A 12,492-nucleotide genomic window follows, 5' to 3' on the forward strand; every position below is an offset into this window, starting at 1 on the left:
TCAGTGTCCCTTTTGAGTTTTTTTAATTGAGGCGTTTTGTTTTAAGGCACTGTTATAAATAAAGTTTGATAAGTTCATCGCTGACGGCAGAGGGGGTGAGGACCCCCAGGTCTGTGAAGAGGAGCGTGATGAGGGAGGGAGGGGTGTAGTCGATCATGGGGTGTTCCTCTGACAGGTCAGACACAGTCCTCAGGGTGTCAGCTTTGTACTGCACAGAGAGGAGGGAGATGGGTTAAACAGTACTGAAGAGGACTAGAGAGAAAATGGAAAGACAGTTCAAATAGAGACGCGCCATGAGATGGAGCCAAATCCAAATTGAGAAATTGGCATGATAATCATAAGTTACCCACGAATGTCAATGGGAGATGTGCACATCATTTTGAATTGCATGTGTGTATCTCCAGTCAGCCCATGGCACAACATACAGTGAGTGCCTTCAGAACGTATTCATTCCCCTTTACCTACTCCACATTTTGTTGTTAGCCTGAATTCAAAATGGATTAAATGAATAATAATCCCTCACCCATCTACACACAATACCCCATAATGACAAAGTAAAAACTAAATTAAATACATAAATATCGAATTTATAAGTATTCACTCCCCTGAGTCAATACTTTGTAGAAGCACCATTGGCAGCAATTACAGCTGTGAGTCTGGGTAATTCTAAGCATTCCACACCTGGATTGTGTACTCCATTCTTTTCTAAATTCTTCAAGCTCTCTGTCAAATTGGTTGTTGATCATTGCTAGACAACCATTTTCAGGTCTTGCCATAGATTCTCAAGTAGATTTAAGTCAAAACTAACTCAGCTACATTCATTGTCTTTTTGGTAAGCAACTCCAGTCTAGATTTAGCCTTGTTTTTTAGGTTATTGTCATGCTGAAAGGGGAATTCATCTCCCTGTATCTGGTGGAAAGCAGACAACCATGTTTTCCTCTAGGATTTTGCGTGTGCTTAGCTCCATTCCGTAAATGTTTTTGCCTGAACAACTCCCCAATCCTTAACGATTACAAGCATACCCAGAACATGATGCAACCACCACTATACTTAAAAATATAGAGAATGGTACTCAGTAATGTGTTGTATTGGATTTGGCCCAAACATAACACTTTGTATTCAGGACAAAAAGTGAATTGCTTTGCCACATGTGTTGCAGTATTACTTTAGTGCCTTGTTGCAAACAGGATGCATGTTTTGGAATTTATTCTGTTAAGGCTTCCTTCTTTTCACTCTGTCAATTAGGTTAGTATTGTGGAGTAAATACAATGTTGTTGCTCCATCCTCAGTTCTATCAAAGCCATTAAACTCTTAACTGTTTTAAAATCACCACTGGCCTCATGGTGAAATCCCTGAGCGGTTTCCTTCCTCTGGCAACTGAGTTAAGGATGCCTGTATCTTTGTAGTGACTGGGTGTATTGATACACCATGCTCAAAGGGATATTCAATGTTTTTTTACACATATACAGTGGCAAGAAAAAGTATGTGAACCCTTTGGAATTACCTGGATTTCTGCATAAATTGGTCATCAAATTTGATCTGAATCTTCATCTATGTCACAACGATAGACAAACATAGTGTGCTTAAACTAATAACACACACATTATTGTCTTTTTGTTGTCTATGTTGAATACATCATTTAAACATTCACAGTGTAGGTTGGAAAAAGTATGTCAAACCCTAGGCTAATAACTTCTCCAAAAGCTAATTGGAGTCAGGTGTCAGCTAACCTGGAGTCCAATCAATGAGACGAGATTGGAGATGTCAGTTAGAGCTGCCTTGCCCTATAAAAACACAAAAAAATGGAGTTTGCTGTTCCCAAGCATTGCCTGATGTGAACCATGTCTTGAACAAAAGAGATCTCAGAAGACCTAAGATTAAGAATTGTTGACTTGCATAAAGCTGGAAAGGGTTACAAAAGTATCTTTAAAAGCCTTGATGTTCATCAGTCCACGGTAAGACAAATTGTCTATAAATGGAGAAAGCACTGTTGTTACTCTCCCTAGGAGTGGCCGTCCTGCAAAGATGACTGCAAGAGCACAGCGCAGAATGCTCAATGAGGTTAAGAAGAATCCTAGAGTGTCAGCTAAAGACTTACAGAAATCTGTGGAACATGCTAACATCTCTTTTGATGAGTCTACGATATGTAAAACACTAAACAAGAATGGTGTTCATGGGAGGACACCACAGAAGAAGCCACTGCTGTCTAAAAAAAAAAAAACATTTCTGAAGTTTGCAAAAGAGCACCTGGATGTTCCACAGCACTACTGGCAAAATATTCTGTGGAGAGATGAAACTACAGTTGAGTAATTTTGAAGGAACACAAAACTATGCGTGGAGAAAAAAAAGGCACAGCACACCAACATCAAAACCTCATCCCAATTGTAAAGTATGTTGGAGGGAGCATCATGGCTGCCTCAGGGCCTGGACAGCTTGCTATCAGTCGGAAAAATGAATTCCCAAGTTTATCAAGACATTTTGCAGGAGAATGTTAGGCTATCTGTCTGCCAACTGATGCTCAACAGAAGTTGGGTGACGCAACAGGACAATGACCCAAAACACAGAAGTAAATCAACAACAGAATGGCTTCAACAGAACAAAATACGCCTTCTGGAGTGGCCCAGTCACAGTCCTGACCTCAACCCGATTGAGATGCTGTGGCATGACCTCAAGAGAGTTGTTCACACCAGACATCCCAAGAATATTGCTGAACTGAAACGGTTTTGTAAAGAGGAATGGTCCAAAATTACTCCTGACCATCGTGCAGGTCTGATCCGCAACTACCGAAAACATTTAGTTCATGTTATTGCTGCCAAAGGAGGGTCAACCAGTTATTAAATCCAAGGGTTCACATACTTTTCCCACCCTGCACTGTAAATGTTTACACAATGTGTTCAATAAAGACATGAAAACGTATCATTGTTTGTGTGTTATTAGTTTAAGCAGACTGTCTATTGTTGTGATCTAGATGAAGATCAGATCAAATTTTATGACCAATTTATGCACAAATCCAGGTATTTCTAAAAGGGTTCACATACTTTTTCCTTGCCACTGTACCAATAGGTACCCTTCTTCGCAAGGCATTGGAAAATCTGCCTGGTCTTTGTGGTTGAATCTGTCTGAAATTCACTGCTCGACCGAGGGACATTACAGATAATTTTATGTGTGAAGTACAGAGATGAGGTAGTCATTCAAAAATAATTGTATTATATTTCACACAGTGAGTCCCTGCAACTTACTATGCGACTTGTTAAGCACATTTTACTCCTGAACATATTTAGACTTGCCATAACAAAAGGGTTGAATACTTTGACTCAAGACATTTCAGCTTTTAATTTTGAATCAATTTGTAAAAAATGTGAAAACATAATTCAATTTTGACACTATGGGGTATTGTGTGGGCCAGTGACAAAACAAAACAATCAAATTCAAATTCAGGCTGTAACAACAAAATGTGGAAGAAGTCAAGGGGTGTGAATACTTTCTGAAGGCACTATATACATTGCTGGTAGGGTCTGAATGGTTAATTCTCACCTTAAATCTGTCTGGGACGTCCTGCTGGTTAAGAGGGTAGAGACGGACAAACTTGAAGCTCTCCGCTACCACGTAGAAGGGCTTGTTGTGGGCTTTGGAACACACTGCCATCTGATAGGTTCCAATCTGTACAGACATATCAACCAACACTGTCACACTGCTACATACTACAATACATGTTTGACTTTATTATTAGGAGTTCATTGTTCCCAGAACACACCTTGTTGATGATGCCTCCACTCTCAACGACTCCTTCTGCTCCTACAATAACCAGGTCCACCTTCTCCAGGACATAACTGTAGGTGGAAAGATATAGAAAGGAATATGTATCTTTAACCTTTATTAAGAAAGGTAAGCCATGGTAGTGTTTGGTACAGTCAGTATTTACCCCACAGCAGCATCCAGGACCACTGTCACAGGAACATTGAGTCTCCTCAGCGCATCAGCCATCTGTTTCCTGGAGAGGACAGACAACATGTCACACGAACTGTGTGTGTGTGTGTGTGTCTTACGTGTTCAGTTCCCCCATCAACTTGTTTGCTTTGGAAATGTGTGTGTTGTCTCACCCGGCTGTGTCTGGCTGGGACTCTGTGACGAAGACTGTGAAGCGTTTCTTCTCGGCTGCAGCTTTCTCCAGCACCCTCAATACTACTCTGGAGGAGGAATGGGTCAGGATTTTCTGAGGGAGAAAGAAAGAGATTTGTTCTTCAAAAATACATCTTTCTTATAACATTCTTGGAATTTTATATTTGGGGAATTTTTTGGTACCAACATGGCGTCTATCAAAATCAGATTTGCCAAACTTAATTTGTCCTAAAATGTCTGCCCCCATGACTCACTCACCGCCCCGTCTTTGATGAAGGTGTGGCAGAGTTTGGCCACCTTGGTTCTGGAGAGAGAGATCTTCTCCAGGAACAGTTCTCCTCTCTCCTCCATCACCTTCTTACAGCGCGACAGGTCCTGAGACAAACATGGAGGGGGAGGTGAGGCCTTCAGAAAACTCTGACCTCTTCTGAGGTGAGGTGTATAGGGGCATGCCTAGTCATTTTTTCTGTTCATAAAATAAACGAGTGCCAATGAGCTGAAGTCTATCTGTGGTGTATTTCTAATAGAATGACAACATTAGAAGGGATAGAATGGAGAGTATTTAAACTTCTTTTTTATTTCATGGCAAAAATACCTGAGTGTGTGTGTGTATGTGCAGTAGTCTATGGCTGTGTATGGCTGTAACCTGATGCTCCAGTGATGTGAGGCTGATGAAGCGAAGGAACAGCTCCCCTCCAGAGGACACGGCGACAGAGGAGTCCACCCCAGTCAGACAGTCTGTGGCCCACTTCAGGCTCTCCCTCAGACCCAGGATCGTCTCACCTGAGCAGGGGAGCAGGGAACACAGTAACATGGAGGGGCCGATTGTATCCAGAGATCGAATTACGGGGATCATGGGCGCTACCATAACAATTCAGGGAAACAGTCACAAAAGTATGAAATACCAAACTTGTATGACAAAAACACACTATTTTGCTTGGCATGATTTTGACATTAGTATGACTACTAGGCAGAAAGGAGAGTGGTCAGACCTTTGTCTCGTCTGAGGAACTCTAGCAGGGTGCGGATGGCTGCTACAGCAGAGGCCATGTCAGGGTCTGTCCTCATCTGGGTCCTGAAGTACTCCACCAACTCTGACAAGAGTGAGGGAGAGCAGTCCTGGGTCACACGAATGACTAGGCTGCTCAGTAGTACTCTACTAATGAAGACAACAGCCATGTTTGTCTGTTCATTTATCTCTCTCACTCACCACACACACACACACACACACACACACACACACACACACACACACACACACACACACACACACACACACACACACACACACACACACACACACACACACACTACCTTCTTTGTTCATTTCGAGGACTGTTGCATCTGAATTCTAACTATCGGTAGCTAGCTAGCTATATTCTCGAAGTTTAGTCAAAGATTAGTCAGTGACAGCACTGGGCAGCAACTGGAACTAGCTACGAGGCCGAAAGTTGGTTTCTTATTTCTTCGCTGGATGGCAAAAGTGCAGTCAAACGTTAAAAACACATGTATCAGAAATAGAGGTCAGTTAAACCACAGAATAAACCCATGCGAAATTCTTTTTTCTAGACGTATTTCTGACAATTTCAGTCACCTGTCATCATGTCGCAATCTGATGACGTAAACTATTTGAAGGCTTCTTCTCCTTCTTCGATTACGTTTAACGGCAGTTGGCATCCAATACACGTTGCATTACCGGCACCTACTAGATTGGAGTATAACTCCCTTATAGGTTGCTTAAAATGTATATATAATAATAATAAATGATCAACAAATACCTTACAATCTAACCCTACACTCACTAAAAACCCACCACCCTACTATTTAAATATATTGAGTCCTACTTCAGGCCAACAGCCTGAAGGGATTGGACACCACCACTTAACACACCCTGTAACTCTTCTGATGTCAAGTCTCGCACACCCAAATACCTTTCTGCAGCTGCCACCACAACCTCAATTTTCTGTGACTTACGTTCCACCTCTGCAGTACAATTGATAACAATTGCTATAAATCCAATCTTGCTGAAACATTTATCACTTGTTGGTCTATCCCTCTGTACTGGTACAGTTCTACTACTCACACCACTCCCCCTTGACCCATCTTCCTCTACTTTCTTCCCTGACTCAGCATACAACAATTTCTGCACTACTCTAACCCTGGAAACCTCAACCTGCCTCTCTCGCACCTGACTTTTCTGATCCCCAGCCCCATGGTCATTTAAGAACAAACTCTTATTTACAATGAGGCCCTACCCCGGCCAAACCCTAACCAGGACGACGCTGGGCCAGTTGTGCGCCGCTCTACATGACTCCCAATCACAGCCGGTTGTGATACAGCCTGGAATCGAACCAGGGTCTGTAGTGACACCTTTAGCACTAAGATGCAGTGCCTTAGACCACTGCGCCACTCTGGAGAAAATATCCTGGCCCTAATGTAAAGAAAATATCTGGGAAAATCTGACAATAAAGAAATATCTGATCTAATCTAATTTAACCTTAACCATAACCTCAAGCATTACATAACACCCTAACCTTAACATTTAAAATGGTTAAGGTAAGGGTTAACTTCAATTGGGTATGTACGTCCCAAGGAACCCAGATAGCATAGAGCCCCAAGGTGGAGATGTCATAATACCAATAAAAACTAGGGGTCAAACAGGGAAATGGTTCCAATTGGTATTCCATCATTATTTTTTCCCATAGGTGATTTTTAGAATCACTTAAAATAAACGCAGTGTTTCATTTTGATAACCATGTAAATCTCTCTCGGACAAGGTGACTTTTATCACTGTATTCATCTCTATTTACTCTCAGATTGGAAAATGCTAATTAGCATCAATGTAGACATCATGCAAAATTACAAATCCCTGCAAACTCCTGCATGTAATTTCTAGCTGACACCTTTGCTAACAGGTATTGTGTCAATTTAAAACTTGCACAAAACAGTTCACAGAATTGTCAATTTTTCCAATTTATTCATTACTACATTTAACTAACATTAGATAGTTAAGAGACTCTTACCTTTGCCTCGATTCGGCAGTCTAGTCCAGATCATCTTGGCATTTGTAGCAGCTAATTAGCGTTTCATTTCTTTTTTGGGGGGGGGGGGGGGGGGGGGGGGTAAATGCAGTCAAATAAATAAATTAAATCAAGTCAAAATTGGATACAAAGTATGTGGACACCTGCTCGTTGAACATCTCCTTCCAAAATCATGGGCATTAATATGGAGTTGGTCCCCCCTTTGCTGCTACAACAGCCTCCACTCTTCTGTGAAGGCTCTCCACTAGATGTTGGAACATTGCTGCGGGGACTTGCTTCCATTCAGCCACAAGAGCATTAGTGAGGTCGGGGACTGATGTTGGCCGTTTACGCCTGGCTCGCAGTCGGTGTTCCAATTCACCCCAAAGGTGTTCGATGGGGTTGAGGTCAGGGCTCTGTTCAGGCCAGTCAAGTTCTTCCACACTGATCTCGACAAACCATTTCTGTATGGACTTCGCTTTGTGCACGGGGGCATTGTCATGCTGAAACAGGAAAGGGCCTTCCCCAAACTGTTGCCACAAAGTTGAAAGCACAGAATCGTCTAGAATGTCATTGTATGCTGTAGTGTTAAGAATTCCTTTCACTGGAACAAAAAAACTGCCCCAGACCATTATTCCTCCTCTCACCAAACTTTACAGTTGGCACTATGCATTGGGGCAGGTAGCGTTCTTTTGACATCCGCCAAACCAAGATTCGTCTGTCGGACTGCCAGATGATGAAGTGTGATTCATCACGCCAGAGAATCCGTTTTCACTGCTTCAGAGTCCAATGGCGGTGAACTTTACACCACTCCAGCCGACGCTTGACATTGCGCATGGTGATCTTAGGCTTGTGTGCGGCTGCTCGGCCATGGAAACCCATTTCATGAAGCTAGCAAACGGTTCTTGAGCTGACGTTGCTTCCAGAGGCAGTTTGGATTTCGGTAGTGAGTGTTGCAACCGAGGACAGACGATTTTTACACGTTACGCGCTTCAGCACAATAACAGTACTTACAGTTGACCGGGGCAGCTCTAGCAGGACAGAAATCTGACGAACTGACTTGTTGGAAAGGTGGTATCCTATGACGGTGTCATGTTGAAAGTCACTATGGAGATTGCATGGCTGTTTTATACACTTGTCAGCAACGGGTGTGGCTGAAAAAGCCAAATCCACTAATTTGAAAGGGTGTCCACATACTTTTGTACATGTAGTGTATCTTATTGGTCTTCATTTAAGGTTAGAGTTAGGCATAAGGTTAGCAGTGTGGTTAGAGTTAGGTTTAAAATCAGATTTTAAGAAGAGAAATTGCAGAAATGGGTGGGGTTTAGACATAATTATGACATAGGGCACGCTCCTCTGTCCAAGCGTTACTGATTCATGCCAGATCTTACAATGCCTGGATAGGTAATTTAGTATCAGCTAACCACATCATGGGTGCATTCCTCTACCCAGGCATTACTGACGCATGCCAGATCCTACATCTGGATAGGTATTGTAAGTATCAGTTAACCACATATTTTCTAGCAATCGGTCAGGCGATGACACAGTTGATGACATGGCGCGCAAACATTGGTTGATGCATGCAACATCTGAGCAGGGGAACACAACCTTTATTATGACTGCTGACAATCAGTTGGCCTGGGCAAGGTGCATAGACTCTGTAGATTTTCTCATAATGGTGCCTTCAAGACAACTGGTGCCACGTTCAAAACTGGGAACTGGGAATTGGAAACAAATACATCTCTGACTTCCAAGCGTTCAAGACAACTAAGAACTCTGGAAAGAAAAGCTCCCAGTTGTCTTGAACGCACTGAAGTCGGACATTACCGCGTTCCCGAGATCCCAGTTGTCTTGAACGCACTGAAGTCGGACATTACCGCGTTCCGAGATCCCAGTTGTCTTGAACGCACTGAAGTCGGACATTACCGCGTTCCGAGATCCCAGTTGTCTTGAACCACTGAAGTCGGACATTACCGCGTTCCGAGTTCCCAGTTGTTTGGAACAGGGCACAAGAACCAGAGGTAGACGCTGATTGCAGGTATGTACATTGTACACATATGTAATACACACGTATGAAAAAATATATAAAGACTGACAAAACAGTAATAGTTTTGAGCATTAGATTGTTCAGTCTGCCGAACAGTAATAGTCTGTCATTTTCATGCATCACTTCGTTTATTAGGTTATCGAAGGGGGACTTCAATCATTTTTGTCAACCATCACAAAACGTGTCAGGCCAAGTAATCAGTCATTGCTAATAGTCATGCAAATTAAATCAGTTTGTCAATAGTTTCAAATACAGAATGTTTTTGAGAATGCAAAAATGTGTTACAATTGTATTGAGTAAGTATAAAATCATCCATAATCTAATACTAAAGCAATCAAGAACAACAATCAAGAACATCAGCACATCAACACTGCCAATGAAACCATGATTTGATTGTGAAACCACTGATGAGAATAAAATGTTGACATGGTATCATTAGGCTACACTAAAATGGAAAGTAGGCTATATAATTCAATACTAAGACACTAAAAACATTAAATATTTTGACATGAGTAAATATGACATTGAGAAATGAAATTCTGTACTGAGTAGCCTATAGTAGGCTATACAGTACTGAATGAAATAAAATGAAGTCAATTACAGCCTACAGTAAAGAACCTACTTTTGCAAGCGTATATCTTATGCAATTTGCACATAAGTTACTGCATCTATTTTAAAAAGGCATACGCTACCATATGAAAGGTAGGTGTGAAGTCAATCAATTGCAAGCAAATACAGCCTACTAACAAAGTAAATGATTATGCAGCAGCAATAGAAATCTTGAATTATCACATACAGTTCAACAAGAAATGATCAAATTATGATCGTAATGCAGAGTAGCCCTTTAGCCAATATACTCCTGGACACAAATCAACATTAACCCAGGGTATTGGTTGCTATTTGATGGCTGTCGATGTACTCTGGGGTATTCTGGTCTAGGTACTTGTCATTGGCCACCCAGGACCTCAGCCTCTCCAGCTCATTCTGGTTGATTATCCCCTTTTCATTGTGATGATTCAAAATCTGATTGAAGCCAGCCTTTTAGTAGGACACTGTTCCTTCAGCAGACATGCCAATATATCCCTGCGTAAATGGATGTAAGGGGTGCGTACTGGCGGCAGGGAAGTCAGGCGCAGGAGAGCAAAAGCTGGGTTACAATGGAGCAGTTTAATACATAAAACCACTGGCAATCCAGAGCAAACAATCAATGGGTACAAAACCCGTCGCACACCAGATAAATGTGCACATGCACTTACAATAAACAATTCCGGAAAGGGACATGGGGGGAACAGAGGGTTAAATACACAACATGTAATGAGGGGATTGAAACCAGGTGTGGGAAGACAAGACAGAACAAATGGAAAATGAAAAGTGGATCGATGATGGCTAGAAGACCGGCGACGCCGACCGCCGAACGCCGCCCAAACAAGGAGAGGAACCGACTTCGGCGGAAGTCGTGACAATGGATTGGGCTTTTCTACAATAAGAACATACAGTACATCTTCAAATTAAGGGATTAAAACATTCTGTGAGAATGAGAACTGTAAAAAAAAATTAAGATAATATGAGCAAGCAAACTCAAATGACAAATTCTTGAAAAATGTTTGACTGATATATACATCACTAAAGGTATTTTCTACATAACAGACAGAACAATCAGCTGCGTCGTTTCAGAGCTGGTCAGAAGCCATAGGATGAGCCATGATGAAAGAAAACTTCAGAGATTTCTCCACATCCCTGCTTACAAGTGTATCCGCTAGCAGCTTGCTATGAGATGGAAGGAGAAGCACAGTGTTAGAGATTGAGAACATTCAGAGCAGGGAAGCAGCAGAGATAGTATTAAATGCCTAATACAGCACAAGAATGGAACCTTTCACATTGTAGAAAAATAAAAGGTCTTCTTTAAAAGTCAAAACTCTAAGAATAGGTCCAGGTAGGAACCCTGCTTGAATTAAATCAAAGTAGGTTTGTTTCTATGTGTATTTATTTCAGCTCGTACACATTGTGTATTACAGGGGAGGGGGAGCTATGGATTGCACCTATAATAGAGAATTCACCTGCAGTTTTCAGACTCCTTATTGGTCCCAGTGGTGGTCAGTGCAGCCCTGTGATGCTGCTTGAGAGCCCACATGGTGAGCAGGTTCTCTCCATTTAGGCCTGATCCAATGCTGTTTATCATTTCCTAAAACATTGATTCTTCTGTTGGAGAGTCATCTGAGGATGGTTTCTGACCAGCTGCAGTGAACCCTTTGGTGGGATATGGTCTGCCTCCACAAGGCCTTTGTTCTCCTTGTCATGGGGGAACAGTCTGGTGTTTTTGACTCTTGAGGGGATAGAAGAGGAAAGGTTAAGTATGGCAGTATAATTGAAGTATAAGCACATCTACACCATTGGTATGTCAATGCTTTATGCTTCAATATTTGTTTAAAAAAAAACGTATTAAAGTATAAAAAACCATGAATGCAGGGTGACTAATTACACTGGTAGATTAGAATTTTCATGAAAAAGACTACAAAATTACCTTTTGTAAGGACCAACTAATCCAAGGTGGTATGCATAGGCTATGTCATACACAGTTAGCCCTGAGGATGAGGAACCATAACGATTCTTCTTCATTGAGCTGATATCATCCTTATATTCCCCCTCATCACTCCTCTGTGCTGTCGGCCTGAACCCTCCAACTATAGCATATTTTCCATGATTTCTCTCAAATGCATCATAGGTCCTCTGGGTTTGAAGTATTTCACTATGAGCATGAAGGTTCTCTTCAATCTGTGGGAAGACATAACAGGTATCAATAACTCCAAAAGTGCAATCTGTCATCTTTCTTTAAATATTTTTTTTTTAGGGACAGTTAGTTCCTTCAATGGATTTGATTATAATTACATATTTAAGACTTGTAATTAAACTACAAGACATGTACAGTACCTGGTCTTTAACACGGTTTCATAGATTCACAGCTTCACGCTGTCCTGTTAGACGTTGTTGCCTGTGCCACAGCAGTGTAGAAGCAGTTCTGGTTCTCTGAGCGCACAAGGATTACTTTGCCATCTTGGATGATGTCAAAATGTCACGTTCGTTGTACGAAGGAGACCAAGGCGCAGCGTGTGTATCATTCCACATTTTATTTAACTGTGAAACTATGCAAGAAATACAAATAAACTACTAACCAAAACAACAAACCGTGACGAAGAGGTGCAACATACACTAACTCAAAATATAATCTCCCACAAACCCAGGTGGGAAAAACAACTACTTAAATATGATCCCCAATTAGAGACAACGATGACCAGCTGCCTCTAATTG

General features: G+C 41.7%; 1 protein-coding gene across 2 annotated transcripts; it reads right to left on the minus strand.

Annotated features, from left to right (window-relative positions):
• Positions 1–6: 6 nt before the first annotated feature.
• On the minus strand, positions 7–5,735 carry LOC106568294 (translation initiation factor eIF2B subunit alpha). 2 transcript variants are annotated; one of them, XM_014138501.2, is made up of 9 exons: positions 5,434–5,735; positions 5,112–5,213; positions 4,766–4,902; positions 4,378–4,494; positions 4,101–4,213; positions 3,923–3,991; positions 3,755–3,830; positions 3,535–3,660; positions 7–208 (listed from the first exon to the last, which is right to left on the minus strand). In XM_014138501.2, exons 1-9 carry the CDS (start codon positions 5,444–5,446, stop codon positions 53–55), a joined length of 909 nt encoding a protein of 302 aa, XP_013993976.1. In that variant the 5' UTR covers positions 5,447–5,735; the 3' UTR covers positions 7–52. The 2 variants fall into 2 exon arrangements, with proteins under 2 accessions (XP_013993976.1, XP_045548430.1); XM_045692474.2 differs by having other exon boundaries at positions 5,112–5,238; positions 5,434–5,711.
• Between the last annotated feature and the right edge of the window lie 6,757 nt (positions 5,736–12,492).

The sequence above is a fragment of the Salmo salar genome, chromosome 13 (genome assembly GCF_965601325.2).
Source record: "Salmo salar chromosome 13, fSalSal1, whole genome shotgun sequence".
NCBI lineage: Eukaryota > Metazoa > Chordata > Actinopteri > Salmoniformes > Salmonidae > Salmo > Salmo salar.